The sequence below is a fragment of the Coloeus monedula genome, assembly GCF_965178545.1.
Source record: "Coloeus monedula genome assembly, chromosome: 9".
Classification (NCBI taxonomy): Eukaryota; Metazoa; Chordata; class Aves; order Passeriformes; family Corvidae; genus Coloeus; species Coloeus monedula.
The window spans coordinates 576,516-595,698 of NC_138789.1; the positions used below are offsets into that span (position 1 = coordinate 576,516).

Below are 19,183 nucleotides of genomic sequence, written 5' to 3' on the forward strand. Positions count from 1 at the left end.
GCAATCACCACATTCATTAACTAACTGAGTGACTTCCTCTACCTTGGCTCCATTTTAAAGGCAAGTTCTTTTAAAGTCTGATCACCTCACACTTAATAGTGTAAGTCTGATGAAACAGAAAGAGACTTCTGTTCAAAATTTTGTTTGTTGCACTCTCTGTCTGAAAAGAACTATATGTAATGTTGAGGAGTAGAAAATCAGCAAGCAGTAATGTCACCCGTCAATTCAAAAAAAAAACCCCCTTAAATAACAAGTGTAGAATTTAAGACAAGCATAATTAGTACATGAGCTAATCAATTAAGAAAATTGATCCAAATCAGTCTCACATGCAACACGGAGAACCACCTCACAACTGACACTAGTGGAAAAAAAGACCAAAACTTAGATCAGGATAATAATCATGTTCTATGGCCTGTTCTGTGTTCTGTGCCATTTTTGTTCCATGAGAAGCTGTCCTTATATGAGTTTCTCACACTCACAGAAATGAAATGCATCTTTAGTACTAGCTCTAGTACTACACTTGCTCCACACTGTCTTGGTAATACATTTGGGGACATATACCGAAGAACTAATGAAACAAAGCTGGAAAAGCATGAGGAAATAAGTCTTTTTGGTTCTTATTGCTGAAACTAAATACCTATCAAACCCATCAGGTGACTAAGGCCACAGCCATACCACTCGATGACCTGGCCCCGTTCCAAAACAGTTGACTTTAAACTCATATTCACTGAATAAAAAATAAATTTGTAATATTTGCTAAAAAGTCCAACACCACATGCTGTCATGTGGGCGGGTGATGGGAGTTGTCAAAAACACCACTATTAGCTTAAATCTAATCTTAGCATATTTTTCTTCAGCAGTCAGTTGTCCCAGCACAAACCTGTATGAAGCCAATGGTTCACGAAATTCCACACGAGTGCATTTTTTCACGTTGCTTTCCAGAGTGGTTGCTCGAAGAGGGCTGCGTGAGGACTTCTCCTTGCTCGATTTATTTTGGCTGGAGGACCGGGAACCTGAAGCAGAAACCAAAGAATCCCCTATGCATCTATCTCTCCAGAAAGAGAAAGCTCCTGGGGCTGAATAATAGACATCGTTTTTCTTGGGTTTGAGCAGCTCTCTCTCCTTTGACAAGCTGATTTCAACAACTAGGAGCAAGGCAGTAAGTGCTTGAAACAATGACCATATTTAAAGAGAGATAATAATGCTTAAAAGTTAATGCTAAGTAATTAAATCTGTGAAGTTGACTGTGTTGCCACTAGAGGCCGATCTGTCTGTTCTTCTCCAGTAGCACAGTACCAGAATGACCTTAGTATATAAAATGAGGGCTTATTTCCTATAAGCAAATGCTCTCCTTCAGTCAGATAACAGAAGCACCAGATCTAGCAAACATCTTATCATAGTGGGGTAAGCACTGCTCACTCACAGTGTGGGGCAAGTCCTGTCACCCCCTCTAACCAAATGACTGGGATAAAACACTCTCCTTTCCTAAGCTCAGGGAAGGAAACATCAGTTTCTCCTGGGCAATTTGAGTTTCAGGAAGAAAAATCACTGGCAGGAGACAACCTGGGGGCAGGGAGAACCCAAGCTTTCCCAGAATGCAGTGGCTTTACACTGCCTTACACATTCTCTCCTCAATAATACATACCCTTCCTGCTGCTTTTCCTGCTGGCACTAGCAGAGGGCTTCTTGGCATCCATGACTGAATCGAACACAGCTGTGGTAGTGGGAGCTATTACCAATTTGTTCTCTATATGACGTAGCTAGAATTGGAAGACAATGTAAATTAGAACATTGTTTTTTACTTTTAAGCTACATTTTTATTTCCCCCCAAACATGACAAATTTTTCCTTTTTCATGACAAACAAAACTGCAGGCAAGAGCAACTTCACAAGGCTGACATTGCAAAACTACCAGAAGCTACTATTACATTTTGTTTAATAAGATTATCTAAATTAGGTTTTCTTGCATAGTTTTGTTCCCTTAAGTAGGCTGTTTTGAAAAAATTAATAATAACATGCCATTCAGACACTTAATGCTTGGCCTGAATAAAATATTAATTCCACTTGGAAACAATTCTGTAATAGTCTCTTATAAATGGAGCATGATACAAATTCCACAAGTAAAACCCCACAGTGATGCTCAGCTACTGAGCAAAAAGAGGGACAAGGTTATGGGAAAGAGCTGAATTCCATGAAAACCCAAACTGTTTGGCCTCACTGAAGCCAGGTTTTAGAAACTACTGTATCATCTTAAGGACCTAAGTTAATTCCCACAGAAATACAGCAACTCCAACGCTCAGAATGGAAAATTATTCAATACCCTGGTGTTGCCCCAGTTTCTGACTGGTTTGAGTAAGCAGGGGAGAGCTATTTTTCCAAGTTTTCAGAAAAATGTGACGTCACCACTTTGCTAAATAAAAAGGTAATATTACACTCAAGACTTAGCATGTATTACTACACCCCAGACTAAGCTTCCTGTGGCAAAAGCTTCTCCTCGAGTGCAGAAGACTCTTTCCAAGATACAACAAAGCTCAACATTCACATACTCCAACAGCTTTGTCCCATTTACAACTTGTTGAAGAGACAATCCCTGAGTAAAATAATACTTTGGTTAAAGCTTATGTAGCCACTAACTGATTTGAAAATGAGTAAAAAAAAATCCCAAGCTAAACAACCCCAAAGGAAAAAAAAAGCACTTACAGCAGCCTTAGTCTGAGAAAAAGAAGCCCATGCTGCAGTTAGATCTTCCAGGGCAGAAACAAAGAAATTAATTTCTTATTAGTACATGGAAAACAATGAAATAAAATGTTGCTTCAAAACAATTTTCATGTGCTTGCTAATCAAGTTCTTTTCACAACACAGTTCCAGCCTGTAAATCTCTATGAAAGACTGTTATCAGTCGAAGCTCATCTTAACAAAGCTATGAAGTATTTAATGTAACATGCTTTAAGTTTACTAAGTTAGGTTGAATGCATGATGACACCTGCAATCAAATCCACCACATATAATAGAAGATGTTTAGAAGATAAAATGAAGCTGGTTATCTACCCCAACAAAAATATCTTATATTTTTCTATTATACTCTAGTTTAGCTACCTTTTTTTTTTCCCCTTCCATTTTCTTCTTCAGTAAACTAAGCATGAATACATGGTCACTGAAAGACTCCACTCAAAACCCAAGCTCCGAACACCAGAATTATGAACAGTAATCTTTCTGAACTGTACACCTTACAAACAAAACAGAAATAATGTTTGTGAACAAGCAGGAGGCACTAACCAAAGCCTTCTAATCTAAACAGACAGTACCTACTCTATGAGCAATCCAGCTCAGTAGGATGTAGTAGTGTTTTCCTCTATAAATATTTATTTCCTCAGTTCTCCTCCTCTTCTGTTTTCTAATGGTTCTTATAATCTAATAGTTTATAAAACACAACATCTGTGTGTCAGAACCATGGAGAGTAGTAGTAACAGAGATTTGAAAAAAATAATCTCTTCCTGATCGTGAAAGAGCTGCCAATTTCATTTCAGGCAAGATGCAACAACACAAAGGAAGAGGGTTAGGGAAGTCACACAGAAACAACTTTGCTTTGACTTCTAGAGATGGTGCTTCTTGTCCACTGAACACTACAGCTTCAAAAAGTAGGTAATTTTAAAAGAAAATGAACACATGAAATAATCAGCGCAATGCCCTCTTACAGATAAAATAATAATCTTTCTCTACTTTCAAAATAACTTCTGGAGTCCAGTTTTGTCATACAGGAGATTCCATGATAGATCTCGAACCACAGGCTTAGCACACGACTCAATTGCTGTGCAGATGAGACCTTTCTTCCTTTAAGGAAAGATTCTTTCAGGGAAGTACTGTCATTTTTAATTTTTCCTGCACCCTCCTGTCCTAAATTAGAGTAATCTTAACAGTAAAAAGCTAACGTGATTCTCCAGCTAAGGGAGACAAAGTGCTGTAAAGGTCATCCTAGTGGAGACGTACTGCTGCGATTCAAGCGCCTTCACCACTCGGGAACCGAGCAACTGTCACTCTGGCTCTTTCGCACTTCTTTCAAGAGCCAACAGTTCCCAATTTCTGTTCCTGCACTGCTCCTCCTCTTTAAAAAAATCTGTCTCTGTGCCATCTTGGCAACCATATCCCAGGCTGACAACTGCTAATGCAGATCAGCAAATACTCCAGAGATCAGGGTACAAAACTGCTATCTGTGAAGAGGAAGCCATAGAACACATGCTCTTAGCTCCCAAACTGAGGCAGGGGAATGCTTTCTGGAACAACTCCCCAAAGTTTCAAACAACTCATGACAAAACATCTCCCAAAACAAAGCAACGGAACAAAGAAAATCCTTACCTCTGGTAGAATCCTTGCTTTGGTTATGCCTTGGATTTTGTAGAGGCACCTCATTAGACTTGTTGCTCAACATCGTGTCAATTTACCTAAAAAAAAGAATTTGTTATGTAAGAATCAAAGAGGTATAAAGTAAAAGCAAACGTATCTTCGTCTAAAGAGAACATAACCTTGATCATTACGATGAATGTCCACCTCATCTGGTGACTCCAAACTCACGTCATGAACAAGGTCAGATAATCAGCATGAAATCACAGATGTGGTTACAGCTTCCTGCAGTGTTGCAGAAACCATGTAATTCCATGGAGAAAGAAGGGTTTGCTTTTGTTCTCGTTCATCACAAAGCAGCATTAACTTGATAAAAGGAGACCCAGAGGACAACACAATTTAGATCAGAGTAACAAGTATTGCAACAAGTCTGAAAATGTCCACGCTGGAATACTGCACACACATGGCTTGAACCCATAAATGCTTGGGGGAAATACCCAACTCCACCAATGACAGAATGAATGTGTCACCGATCTCTGGAAAAGGAAAAGGTAGAGCAGAACTGCATGGCAGGACACTACAGCCAGCAAAAAAGACAAGACTGGTGCTGTCATTGCTTTCCTGTGAACTTCAACGGCAAGACTCACAGTGAATCCAAAATTAAAGTATAAACTCCCAGCCACTATCACCATAGCAGGTTTTATAAAGGAGAAAAGGAAGAAAAACCAACAAAACAAAATAGCAAAAAAAACCCCAGAATGTGCTAGCTGAGCTGTCTTTGTAACACACTGACAACAGTTCTGTTAAGGAAAGAAAAAATCAGGTGACCACAGGAAGTTCTAGACCTCTGAAAGAGTCATAAAAGTACAATTTCCTCTCTCTCCTTTCATGAACTCCCAGATGTAATTTTCCTTATTTTTTAATTACCGAAATGTTCTTTTGCTTTCACTTCCCTGAACTGTGTGCCACATAAAAAGGCAATCAAATATAAAGACCAATCTTTTGGTAAAAGGAGACCAAAATTAACACTATCTACTACTTATTGAAACAGATTGTTGCCCGGATATTTTGTGACAAGGATTTTTATTACATATCGTTTTAAGGACACTCACAGCGACCAGCAGTAAAGTTTGGTCTCACATTCAGTCACATATCTTGCATTTACAGCAGTAAGTTACCCCAAAAAACTGCTCTTACACCCCAAGAAAAACTAACTAATAAGAACACAGGTCTTCAAAAGACCTTTGGTTGTGACTTTCTTTGAAGAGTCCAAGGTAAGTGTTTGAAAGAGTGTGGAAAAGGTATGTAAGCTCATATATGTAGGTACAGAAACACACCCGTACACACACATTGGTGAAGTACACAATAACGCAGAAATTCTAGAAAGAAAGGGTGAGTATGTTAGTTTTTAAGTACCCAGTAGTTATGGGCATCAAGCCAAGTGTAGTTAGAAATTCTGCTTCTAGGACAGGTGCTGAAGAGCTCATTCATGCAGAACGGTACTTTGTGCCTCACATCATTCAAGCTGTAAATCGTAACACTGCTCTGCCCAGAAATCATCTCGCTGCTCCTCTCCGTCACTGGAGAAAAGAGCTGTTGGGCTACAAATGGAGAACACAAATATTAATAAAAATCAGGGAATTTTCCACAGAGAACGGATTTTGAGAGCTGCTGAAAATATTGTGTCATACCAGTATCAGTTTCTTGCCCAAACACATATATATAACAAAACCTACTCAGTATGTAAATTTAGCATACGATAACTTCTGGACAAGCAACCATCTTTTAAGGGATTAAGTATTCATCTTCATGTAATTTCCTGGGATTTATTCTTATAAATATTAGTATAGGTAAGAAAGCTTAATCAGGGACTAGAATTGTTCTTTTTATTTTACATACACAAATCTGTATTTTTTTATTTTATGTTGTTTATTTCACAAAGCCCTCTGAATGTAAAACTGTAGCACACTCTATGTATTCCTTGACTCCATATGAAAAGTACCAGATTAAAAAGTCTGAAGTAGCTTGTTAATAGCTTTCATCCTGACACTAAAAACTGCCAGTCCTTTACCAGGGCTGAACAGAACTCATTCAGACAGAGGAAACACTTTAGAGGAGACTTTATATGGTGCACACTGTACATACTGATCATCAGCACACATCTGTGAGAGTAACAGAGTTATTCCCACAGGTGTGTGCTGATGATCATTAGTGGTCAATAATTCCATCTCAACTCCTTCAAAAGTCTCTACTGCCCCTCAATAAAAGGCCACTCAACCTCTCCTCCAAGCTGGGAAGAAATCAGGAAGCATCTTGCTGTATTTATCCTAATGCACGCCTGCAGTGCCAGCTCCAAGAGTGAAGTTCGACCCTCACTGGCTTCAGAGCAGCCCCTGAGATTCACGGAGCAGTTTTGCTTAACTCAGGTTGCTGCTGATTGAACAGTTTCAGGAAGGCAACACTGTAGTAGTTTTCAGTCCTGATGCAATCAGGAAACGTCTGAGGGTCTGGGGTTTAGGGGTCCCTCTCCCAGTCCTTTGGAAGGGTGGGAGAAATTTATGAGCTTCTCCAAACCTACGTACAAATAAATTATGTTGATTTCCCATAAACCTTTGTATTCCTACATATTACTAAAATAACTTCTCTCTATTGCTACAGCTTACGTGAATAAGCAGCACTCTACAAAAAAACCAAGTACTTGTACAATTCAACACCCTGCCTCTGCAAGAAGTTAAACCAGACAGAGAAGAGTCTTTAATGTTACCCAAAGTACAGAAAGAGGTGGGGAATAAAAAAGAAGTAAATCCAGACACAGTTACCATGTCTGCTTATAGGACTTGCATGCAGGGTAGTGGGCCAGTTAAACACTAAAATACACTGAAATGAATATTGATCCGAGAATAATACTAAACAAAAAATTATATGAAAGAAATTTAAATTATTTGTTAAGTACATTTTACGTCAATACAGAAGTTGTCTCTAAGTCCCATGAATAACTTTTAGATAAAATACATAAAAACTACATTCTGAGATGATTGCTTCAAAGAGATCTTGTTCTGCTAAACCAAATGATTCACCTCTGTTTAATACTGACCTTAAACAAAGAGACTGAGCTCAAAAGATGAAATGCCAAAGAACTTTTGAGGAGACAGCACTGATGGCAAAAGGTTATCTGCAGGCTGGATAAGGCTTTGAGAACATTAAAATTGTTGGAAAAAAAGGTGAAGGACTGCACAATCAACAGAACTAATCTCATGGTTATTGGATTGCTCACTGGGAGACACAGACATCCCACACAGGTCCATTCAAGGCTGGTTTGCCAAGCCTCTCCTTGGGTGAGTGATTAAGATACAAACACCATTGTGTTCTGACATTTCAATCCCACACCAAGTGTCCATCTCACTCTTTACTCATATGTCCAAAAAAAAAAAAAAAGTACACAAGAAACGGCACAGCAGAACTGCTACAGATGAGGACCTAAGAGGAAACACGAAAGGAAACAATTTACTCCAAACTCCTGGAAGAAACTGGGCGGGGGGATGGATACAGGACATGACAACCACTCTCTTCTACAAACACTGTTCCTACAAGAAGACACTGAAGAGAACTGACAGATCAGAAAATGCATGAGAAAGCACCGGAAAGGAGGAAATGGAAACAAAGAGAAGACCATTGCCACATAAAAAAGGAACATGAGAAACCAACACTTTTAATACTAAACATACCGAGGATGGCATCAAAAGGTACAACAAACAACAAAACAAGAAGTGAACATAGTTAAGAGCACAACATTTTAAAAAGAGCAAGAGATATGAAAGTAGAATATGCTTAGCAAAGATATACAAAATATGAAGAGATTAAAAACAAGACTGGGAAAAAGAAAAGAAAAATGGTGAGAGAAACAGGATATTAAAACAAAGAGAATAAGAAAGGTAGGAAGGTGAGAGAAATGCAATGAACTTTTGAAGAACTAGCATAGAGAGCAGCAAAAAGGAAGAAAAGAAACTTGTGTATTGGCCAATTGGGAAGTTTTTTCAAGTATCCTCAATAAGGATTTTTTTCTTAGAAGCACAGACTCGGTAAGAAAAGGAAAGAGGAAGTTCAGAAGTCATGGCACTGGAACAAGGAAACAGGAGAGGAAACTGAATTGTGCCAATTCAGAGACGGAAGACATGTGAGCAAGAGATTACCCACTGCTATTTTCACTAACATGTAGTGGCTATGGACAAAACCCACAGTATGCACAGGGAACAGTACTCCTCAAGACATTGTTTCTTATAACAACATAAGGGATACTAAACAAAAAGGATACCACCAAAGAAAAGACGAAGGTTTGCTAAGAGCATGGAATGAAATGAGTTGTTAACATTGACTTCTATGAGATATTCTCAAATGTTTTATCCACATAGCAGACTTTGCTACAAACTGGGTACACAGCACACAAGGACAACATTTCATGAAGTTTAAGCAAAAATGAGGCATCAGTGCCAATAAAAGAAGCCATATTTTCCTTTCTTTATGTCTGGGTCTCTCTTGCCTTATTCAGGCAGAAAGTCAATAGGATTATATGGTAAAGCAAAGTGAACTGGGGGTCTAGTACAGTCTAAAAGAATTTTGCCTGTTCCTTTTGCTTTATTAGTTTTATCTATGTCATACTATAAGCAACAACCTCCATGCAAGCAGAACGAGAAGGGATGGAACAGTCAAGTTAGTCTCAGTCCTGTACTGGCTGTTGCTCCCCAGGAGCAAATGTGTGAAGCTGCTCTTGCCTCTGCCTTGAGGAGAACAGTGGGCCTGGGGAAAACAAGAACCATTCACCTTCTTCTTACCAGTGGAGACACCACTGGAGCTCAAGGGCACCATGGGAGTCTATACACCCTGCTCCAATGCGTCCCACCGCACCCACACCTCACACAGTGCAGACTTGTCTGTGGAGGAAATGGACACAGACACAAATAACCAGCTTTCGGGATAGTTTTTCCTGTTTGCAAAAACATTTTAAGTTTCCATGTATAAATACAAAGATGACTTTTGAATCTTAAAGATCCTCCTGTCTGTGCAGCTAAAGCTCTGCATTGCTGGCAGTAACAGACACAGGTGGACAGGCACAGTCAGACCCAGTCAAGCAAATTCTTTTGCTGAGCCAGTCTACTGAAAGTGATGGAAATTATACTTAAAGATGCCAGAAACACTTTCCATGTCTTCTCAAATACCACAGACTACAATTTATTATGATATGCTTGAGTCTGGAATAAAAATAACGTTAATCTACTCATTTTTCCGGAACCCGAGTTCTTACCATATTGCATTATCCCGTTCAAGTGAGAGTTAAAAATATCCATAATACATTGTTCTAAGACTTGTTTTGGTTATGTATATGGGCTTTTAAAATGTTTTTTGATACAAGAGTAACATACTCTTTTTTTGGCCAGAGCACATTTTGAGAAAACTTTGCCTTTCAACACCATCAGATGCAGGCAATGTACTGACCTTCCTCAGGACTGAGGACAAATTCCAGCACAACAAACAAATGCATGACGTGTTTGTCCAAAAACTTCCACATCTCCAGAATCTACAGCTGACACTGCAGAATGAGGCAGGTCCTCCCTCCACCTCCTTCCAATGCTCATTTATACAATAAGCCTTCAAATGAAATGCAAAGGAAGTGAACACCAGCAATGCCCAAGGAGCTCATGAACATTAGCTGCTCTAAATGATCTAATTTTAGATAATATTCAGTATTTTGTCTTGTAATACAAGAAGTAAATATACCAGAAGAACTCACATTCCAATCATTATTACTTTGGAAAATAATTAGAATAATAAAAAAAGCTTCAAAAGAAATTAAATAAAATTCGATCTGTCTTAAGCTAGATAATAAAAAAAAAATTTAGGGATACTAAGGCAGTACAAAAAAAGAGCAATCAAGATACACCACACACTTGCAGATAGAAGAGCATTTAAGAATTTCAAAGCATGTGTCACTACCTCTAGCTGTTAACCAGGAAGATAAATGACATAAACACACATCCATCAAATGTCAAAAAAAACAGTAGAAAATACAAATATGTTTCATGACTTCCATGATTAAATCACTGGCACCAGTCAGCTACTAAATTTGCATCCAAACTATAGTGAAGATTTCTCTATAAATGAAACATTTCTGAATCTGATTCTTTCCAACTGTATGCTGAGAAAGGACATTTACCACATCCTTTTGCCATGAAAAGACATGGCAACTTGCAAGTGTCTCTGCTTCATCACAAGTGATGTAGAAGTGATAAAAAAGATAAAACTGGCCCTAAAAAGAGACTAGTAGTTTTACTGCACGTGAAATGCATTCGATATCTTCGTCTGCTGCATGACGTGCCAGGAGGTACTCTGAGGAAATCTATTGAAATGAATGTTGTGACAGCTAGTGTAACTTGATTCATTGTTCGCAAAGAAATCAGAGTACGAAGGCACAGAGAATGCATCCATTTATTAAGGAGATGCACACAAGGGTTTGCCTATCCATTCACAAGTTCTGTATCTCCTTTGACTTCAAAGATCTTAGCATTTATGATAGAAAAGGAAATATCCCAGTTTCTAGGACCAATACAGTACTCCTGCATTTTGTTTCCTCAGCCTTCAAAACAAGCGTTCGTTCACTGGTTCCACCTCCAGTTACCAGAAACCGCACATTAGAAGATTTCAACTCTTGTGGCCCCTAATAAATCCATTCAGCAAAATATGCTCAAATTCTTCAAGTCCTGTCTCATCTCACAAGGAACACTCCACTGTGAGGGAGTCTTCCTAGAACTTACAGGCAAATCTCTCAGCCAAGTACAAGAACCAGACCTGTCAGTTTTGAGAAAGACAACAGCTTTCAACCTCTCACCACGACCACAGACATACGGGCAGAGAAGCAACTTCATCTGCAGCTGTGTCAGCTGCAGGATGATCACTATTTTCCTTCAAAGTGCATGAAAACTTCAGGGAAAATGTTCCAAATGCCACTTTCTCACCTTTGATGCCTCTGCACAGAATTGCATTCAGAAGGAGCATCTAAGAAGTGCCTCAGTAACAACACAAGATGTCAAAAAACCCCAAACACAAAAACCTCATGACAAGCTGAACAGTGATCACCAGCTCTGCTTCTGACCCGGCATTACAGAGGCAGATACCAGGACTCTGCTGAAAGACTTTTTCTTGATCTATCTAAAAGTAGCAGTAAGATATTTTCCCGTATTTAAATAACACCATCCCTTTAAAAGTTTTTCTGTTTCAGTGTGAGAACTCCACCTGGTGCATTGCCATGGATCTGACTTAGTGAGAAATTCTGCCATCGGTGAGAAGTGTTCTTAGGAAGCTAAAACACAGCCAGAATTTCTGTTAGCATTCACTACGTTTCAATTGGCCTGGTATAATTGATTAGTTCATTTATTTGCTCTATTCTTTCTCTAGTATATTGACAAAGGTTTCAGACTTAGGCATACAAGTAATTTTATTCTCAATGGAGCAGTCCATTAAAGCCTATTATATCATTAGCACAATGATACACATCTATCTTCCAAGCACTTACATCTATGGATAAATTTTACACTCCTGTTCTACTCCAGCCACATGCCTAATATATTGACTGCACTGGGAAAGTTTTCTTTCTGCACTCAACTACCAAAGTCCTTCTGTTATCACTATTGCATCAGTACACCTGATCTCATATTAACACTTATTGATTTGAATAGCATGAATTAGTTTATGTACATCAGTAGCAGAGTTTAAACAGTCCTGCTCTAGTGATAAAAAGGTGGATCTCTGATGTAAATTTTCCAAGTAGAGTTGAGCAGACTTAGCAGCTCCACAGTGATGAAGGAATGCATGTATTCCTCCTTACCTTCTCTAGCAATCATGTCACTCTGTCATAGATGCAATGCTCACCTGACTGCATCACAAGCCAATTCAAATCACTAACCTGGCAGAAAATTAATAATTTTTCTTTTACGGTGACTTTTCTTTCAGTTTATCAGGCTGCTGGCAGAACAGTCAAAGTGGGAGGAAAGAAGCAGCAGCAGGAGCAGCACATCACACCATTCATGTTACATTGTGTAGCTTCACTCACCTCCCAGAGATGGTAACACAGAACAAATCCAGTGCTGTGTGCACTGACACTCCTGATTTCAAACACCCGCCTAATTGGGAACACTTTCATAGGACTGCAGCCTCATCTGAGCACTCTAAAGTCGATGAGACTAAACACATTAATGACTTTTTCCACAAGTCTGTTTGATACAAGTTAACTTTTTTAGCAGAAAGCTAAAAATGCCTGTATGTCTGGCAGACAGGTGAAAGGAGACACAAAGTTCATTACATCCAAGTCAACAAAACCTTCAGTACAGATGTAGCAACTCCAATACTAGATTTTTATCCATTTAAAGGATGCTTTTGCTGAGGTGACACAAATTACCAATAAAGTTGTTTCAAGACATAACAGACATGATCCACATTGGGACTGGCTTATCATTAAGTGTTACCGTGGCAAACCTGAGCCATGCACCAAAGCTTAATTTAACAAATCCACGCAAACAAGACGTTTTATAGTTGTAAAATCACTTTCTTTCAGTCACCACCACACCCAGCCTAGGCAGCCAATAAGATGATCCACGCCAATCAGCAATATACAATCCTAGAACGGTTTGGGTTGGAAGGTACTTTAAAGATCATTTAGTTCCAACTCCCAGCCATGGGCAGGGACACCTTCTACAATCCCAGGTTGCTCCAAGCCCTGTCCAACCTGACCTTGGACACTTCCAGGGATGGGGCAGCCACAGCTGCTCTGAGCAAACTGTGCCAGGACCTCACCACCCTCACAGGGAACAATTTCTTCCCAACACCTAATCTAAACCCAGTCTCTCAGCTTGAAGCCATTCCCTCTTGTCCTACCTCTACAGTTCCCGACGAAGAGTCCCTCTCTGGTTTCCTTGTAGCCCCCTTCAGATACTGAACATGCTGTGAGGTCTCCATGCAATCTTCAATGCTCCGGGCTGAACAGCCCCAATGTTCTCAGCCTGTCTTCACAGTAGGGGTGCTCCAGTTCTCTTACCAATTTTGTGGCCTCCTCTGGGCTTGCTCCAATAGCTCCACGTCCCTTCTGCGCTGGGGACACCAGAACTGTAAGCAGCACTCCAGGTGAGGTCTCACAGGAGCAGAGCAGAAGGGCACAATCACCTCCCTCAAGCTGCTGCCCACGCTCCTTTCGATGCACGTAATTTCTATGGTACCCTGGCCCCTTGCAGAAATGTGCCATTACTACATAAATTAAGTTGCTCTGTTTAGTGGGTGCAGGATACCTTCTGTTTAAAGTAGCGTCACTCTCAGAAACCGAAGCTTTCGACAGTTTACATTGTTCACGTGGCCACACCCTCAGTTGCATTTAATTATCTAAAGCATTACCTAATGAAACTGTTGCAGCAACCAGAACTGTAGCAAAGAGACAGCAAAACTTACCCCGACCATGCAGACAGCCTGACAGAACACTGAGAACTTACATGCTAAGCAGTGAATCACGCACAGCTCCACACGTTTGTCCCACAAACACTTTTGGTGACCGTACTTAGAGTTTTCAAATCAGTATAAGAGTCGAAGCAGCTTAAGATGGCAACCCCCCCAAAACTGAGCAGTCAAGTGCTAAATTTTCCATTTCAAGAAACTGGATTGTTCATCTACACAATGAAGCTATTTGACAGAAAAACCTCCACCTGCACACTTACTCAATGCGCCAGGAGATGCACAGCTGCTGAGCTAGAGCTTATATCCAGAGACAGAAACAATCATAGACTCAGAAAGCCGTCAAGGCTGGAAGAGACCTTTAAGATCATCAAGTCCAATCATTCACCAACTGGATCCCTCACACCACTAAACCACATCGCTCAGCGCCAGATTCAGACACATCCTCAACACCTCCGGGGATGGTGACTCCACCACCTCCCTGGGCAACCTACTCCAGTGCCTGACCACCCTAACTATTCCACAAAAACTACACCGACAGCAGGCAACATACCACACAAAACTGCATCCACAGGAAAAAAAAAAATAACACCAAAAAACCAACACAGTCACACTCGTAGAAAAGCCTTTATGCCTCCAAACAGGCACAGTGAATGGCACCGATGAAGTCAGAGAACGCTCGGGGCAGACGTTCCCGGAGATGTCAGGAGGACTTTGAGCGGGCAGACACTGAGCGATGCCGCAATGCCGGGGCAGGACGCCCGGCACAGCACGGGCACGAGCAAAGCGCACATTTAAACTTTAAAAGCTCCGTCCCGGTGCTCGGGGCGGCTCCGAGGGCGGCGGGGCCACCCGGGCTCTGTTTGTTTCTCCGCAGAAACACCCGGGGTCGGCCGTTTCCCCCACAACGCGAAAAGACAACAGCGAAACGCAACACCGCAACCCTCTCCCTTCATCCGCGACCCCCAGGTACGACGAGCAGCGGAAAACAAATTAAAACTAGAAAAAGAAAGCGACTTAACGGGTGAAGCGGATGCCGCGGAGACGCCGGAGCCGGGCGGAGCGGCCGAGCCAACTGACAGCCGGCAGCTCCTCGGGCCGGGCCCGCCCCGGCCCCACCTCGCCCGACGCCCCGGCGGGGCGGCACCGCCGGCCGACCGCGGCCTGGGGCGGCGGCGCGGGCCGCTCCCGCCGCCTCCTCACCTGGTGGACGCCCGCTGCGCCGGCGGCAGGTCGCGGCACATCCCGAGGAGGGAGGGCGGAGGGAGGGCGGCCCGAGCCCGGTGCGCGGCCCCTCAGCGGCCCCTCAGCGCCGCCATTACCGGCCCGCAACTGACACGGAGCGGCGGCGGCGGCGGCGCACCGGAAACTCTCGCGAGAACCGGGCGGCCGCCGACCCTCCCAGCATGGCGCCGTCCCGCCGGGCCCCGGGCGCCATGTTGTGTGCGGCGCGGCCGCCCTGCTCTCCCTCAGCCTCGGGGAGCCTCGTTCGCCAATATTTCCCTCGAAGCTTTTCTTTTTCCCCTCGCAGTTCAACAGGCTTGACCTGCCGGGTAGGTCCCCTTGCGTTTTCTATGCAGAGCCCTGGGTGTTGGTGCAAACGCAGGAGTTGGCAATGCTAATTAAACGCAGCGCTGATGTTGGCATTGCTGAAGCGGCTCCAGCCGAAAATAGGGCACCGCTTTTTAGTCGTTTGTGTTCATAGCTAAGTCACCTTTAGAAAAATAATTCCTTTTTTTTTTTTTTTGCAAATGAAAGCGTCTCCAATTACACTCTGCCAAATTTAAATTTAAATCAACATTTGCAGAACTTCAGAGACATGACTGAGTACCACGGGCTTCATTTCACTTTTAACACTCATTACAGACACGGAAGAATTTGTTAGTATACTGACTTCTAAGGCATAGATTCCACCCCGAAGATGCATTAAAACCACCCACGTTTCAAAAATAGATCTAAGATATTATCCAGCTATGGCAAAATTATTTCCACTGAAGAAGGAAAGTTATTAGAATAGGAAAAAAGAATTTCTTCCTACAGTTATTTTGGGAATGTTCCCTTCAGGGCCTGTCTACAACTTCCCCAGTCTGGTTTTCAGTCATTAGTGTGATTGTTCGGTGCCAAATTTCTTGGGGGAGCGTGGGGTGGAGAGTTATCTACCCCAAACACCAAGGGATCACGGTAACTACTGGAGCTACTTATTTCCTTTTTTTTTTTTTTTTAACTCCACTAAAAAGGATTAAACTATTTTTACGTAGCCTCTCCTTTGGTAAATGGTCAGCGTTTTGCATGTAAGTTATTCCAGTGTGGGAACATCATAGGAAAACACCCTAAACACTGAGAGATTACAGCGATGAGGTTTAGGCAATGCAGAACTCAATCACGTCACAATTACAGGATACTCATTTAGCCTTAATTTGGGTCTTTTACATACACAAACTAATTACAGAGTACATTTTCCTGCATAAGCATACCTCCTTTGAAAGAAGAAGCAAGCTCGAGATGTCAGCGGTTAAACCTTTGGAAATTATATTGTTTTGCCAGGTGAGCGAAAAAAATGCATGAACATGGAAAGACAAGCACAGCTCCAATGGGAAAAAGTGGTAAGTAGTGCCAAATTCCCTCCTGAGTCCTCAAAGAACAACTTGCTGCTCCCAAATGCAGCAGAGTGTAAGTAATAATAACAATAATAATAATGGCAATATCAGTCAGTGAAAACAATATTACTGCAATGTATGGGAGCCCTGATTGCCGACTAGGGCACATTAAATTGTTACATTCCCTATCATCACATAGTGTTTGCTTAAATTTACTGCTTAATAATGCTGGACTGCCAGCCTATTTAAATTATTCAGCACTTTCGTAATGCACTGCCTCTTTAATTATGCTTTTAAACATAGTTTCTCTTTTCTGCTTGGAAGCAGTTAGTCTAGTTTCACGCTCCTCCTTCTCATCTCCAGGCAAATTAGGCATCACATTAGGATTTTCTCAAACATGGAAATCATTTGGTTTCAGTCAGTCAAATAAAATTAAAAGGCGGTGTTTGTATTCTGGTTTTGCTTCTATTTATTCTCTGTGTCTGCCAGTGGAACCTAATTGTAACACTTTAGATTACACTTTCAAAGATTCCCTTACAGTGAGTGGAAAGCTCTGATGGGCAAACATCTTACACGAGAAGAGAAAGAGAAAGGCCTTCTTGTGCAAAATGCAGTTATCTTGTGAAATTCTCAGTGATTAGAAATAAAGAAGCCGTTTACCTGCAAAGAGCCACAGCTGAGAGAACAGGAGGAGCTGAGCACACTCCAGCTGGATGAGCTCCCTGAAGGGCAGAGCAGCCGAGGGAACAGCAGCGAGCACTGCCCCAGCACTGGAGGTGGTGGATGGAGACACACAGTAAGTTAAAAGTTAAGAGCCACATTCTCATCTTTCACTACCGTGGCTATTGCAGCTTTAAGAGAGAGGTTTGGAAAGTTTTCCACTCCACACTGTTCTTGCACACCCCTTCTAAAATTAGAAAGGGGCAGCTGGCTACTGCAGCCAAGAGCCCCCAGATTGCCTCCCCCCTTTCCCTGATTGACGTGGCTCCCAAGAGCCATGGAGGAATTTGGGGAAGGGTGCTTCCACCTGTTGGACATGGAATGAGATTTTCCAGGCATACAATTATAAATCCAACTGTCAGGAGCTGACAATAAAACAGGACACAGGACAGCTGTGAGGACTCCAGGACACCCCCCTCTCTTCTCTGTACTCCTCCTACAACTTTGCAGTTCATCCAACAGCAGAAACAATGCATGAAAAATTCTCCTCTTATAAAATAAAGGCATCACTTCGGATTTCTTCCCACAGTTTTCCAACTGTACCACAGGGTCCTAACACAGAATCTGGCAAGTTGTTCATGTATCATTACAGCCCTCCAAAACCAGATTCTTTTTCCTAAATACAGCATGCTGGCAATTGCACTGCAGATTGTGCATGTAGCTGTGTTCTGTACAGCAAATACTTTTATGCCTACCTTAACACAGAGCTCTCACCTTACCTTTTGCACTCAGTTTGAGCTGGACTTTTCATTCAAAACAGACATAATTTTCAAAAACAAGGATATGAAAGCCACAACTTTGTTGGCTTTTTTTGGTTTTTCGGGTTTGTTGTTTTGCTTTGGTTTCTTTTTTTTTTTTTAATTTGCAGAAAGTATGATTTTGTTGATGTGAAAAAATGGGGGAAAAAATTAATTCCTGTTTCCAAACCTGCTTAGCATGCTCCAAACTCAGCACAGCACAGCATGACTCAGAGCAGGGCGTGAGAGACGAGGTAACAACAGATGGGCAGTGCTTTGTTCTGGGTCCCCTTCAGGACATCCACGGCTGAAGGCAATGAGGCATTTCCGTCCTGCAGGTGCCCACAGGTGACAGCAGGAGCAGCAGAAGAGGGGCCACGCTCCCCCTTCCACCTGCAAGGAGCTCTCAGCAGCTGCAGGTCTGTCTGCTCACCAACCCAAGGAGCACTTTGACCATTTCCAGAGTGCTGGAACTCTTGTCTGCAACTTGGGGTGTAGCTGGTTCAGCCCCTCAAAAGATCACATTCTACCCAAAGTTTTTTTGCTAAAGGCCACAGAAGAAGAAAGGCCCCTTCTCGGCCCAAGGCAGATCTAGTGTCCTTGCTCTGTAAACTCACATTTTTTCCGTCACAGACTAATTTCCTGATCTGCTGACAGTCAGGGACACTTCAACTTCACAACTGAGATTGCTCTAGAAGGAGCCAAACTGTTTTACAGTTTGGAAAACATCAAATGGCTCCGTTTGCCCCAGGCAATGAAATAATTATACAAGGAGGATAGTAATCAGCTGCCTGTGAGGAACACAGACAGACACTACTCTTCACCTCTGGCTGAGTAGGAGTTGCTTAATGAGATCTGCATTAAGTACCTGTGGATATTTAATGAAAGCCTTTTAAGGACAAAGCCACAACAGCTATAAAAGGACCTGCTGCTTCAAGAGCAGAAGAGTCTTCTAATCCTGAGCCTTTCCTATGGAAAGGGCAACTGACTATACTGTCTTGTTTTTCATTTTTTTCCAGACTAAGCAGTACAATATATTTGGAAATACACCTCTGTAGGCTTTCCCCATAGTTCACAACAACAAAAAAAAGTGATTTTCCTTTAGCTAGCACAACATTAAGTCTTTATTTCCAGACACCATCCTATTTTCTCTCAAACCAGGAATATAGCTCTGTAATACCTGTAAGGAAGAGAAGTTTTAGAAACAGAAAAAAGCCTGTATTAAAGATGTTTTATTTGTATGTGTATGGAATCTCCTGTCTTTATGTCACAACTTTGTCTTTTTTTTTTTTGTGGTGGCCAGTTC

The 19,183-nt window shown here is 41.7% G+C and overlaps 1 protein-coding gene across 7 annotated transcripts in view; it reads right to left on the reverse strand.

Moving 5' to 3' along the window:
- CEP350 (centrosomal protein 350) overlaps positions 1 to 17,201 on the reverse strand; it is a 72,723-nt gene extending 55,522 nt beyond the window's left edge. For 5 of the 7 annotated variants that reach the window (XM_082287286.1, XM_082287289.1, XM_082287287.1 and 2 more), the window contains exons 1-5: positions 15,027 to 15,166; positions 4,353 to 4,438; positions 2,700 to 2,743; positions 1,646 to 1,760; positions 881 to 1,013 (exon numbers count right to left, since the gene is read on the reverse strand). In XM_082287286.1, coding sequence (XP_082143412.1) covers positions 881 to 1,013; positions 1,646 to 1,760; positions 2,700 to 2,743; positions 4,353 to 4,425 — 365 coding nt within the window. In that variant the 5' untranslated portion in view covers positions 4,426 to 4,438; positions 15,027 to 15,166. Of the gene's footprint in view, positions 1 to 880; positions 1,014 to 1,645; positions 1,761 to 2,699; positions 2,744 to 4,352; positions 4,439 to 14,845; positions 14,910 to 15,026; positions 15,167 to 17,080 lie in introns of those variants that run through there. The other 2 variants (XM_082287284.1, XM_082287285.1) reach the window with 2 other exon arrangements.
- Between the last annotated feature and the right edge of the window lie 1,982 nt (positions 17,202 to 19,183).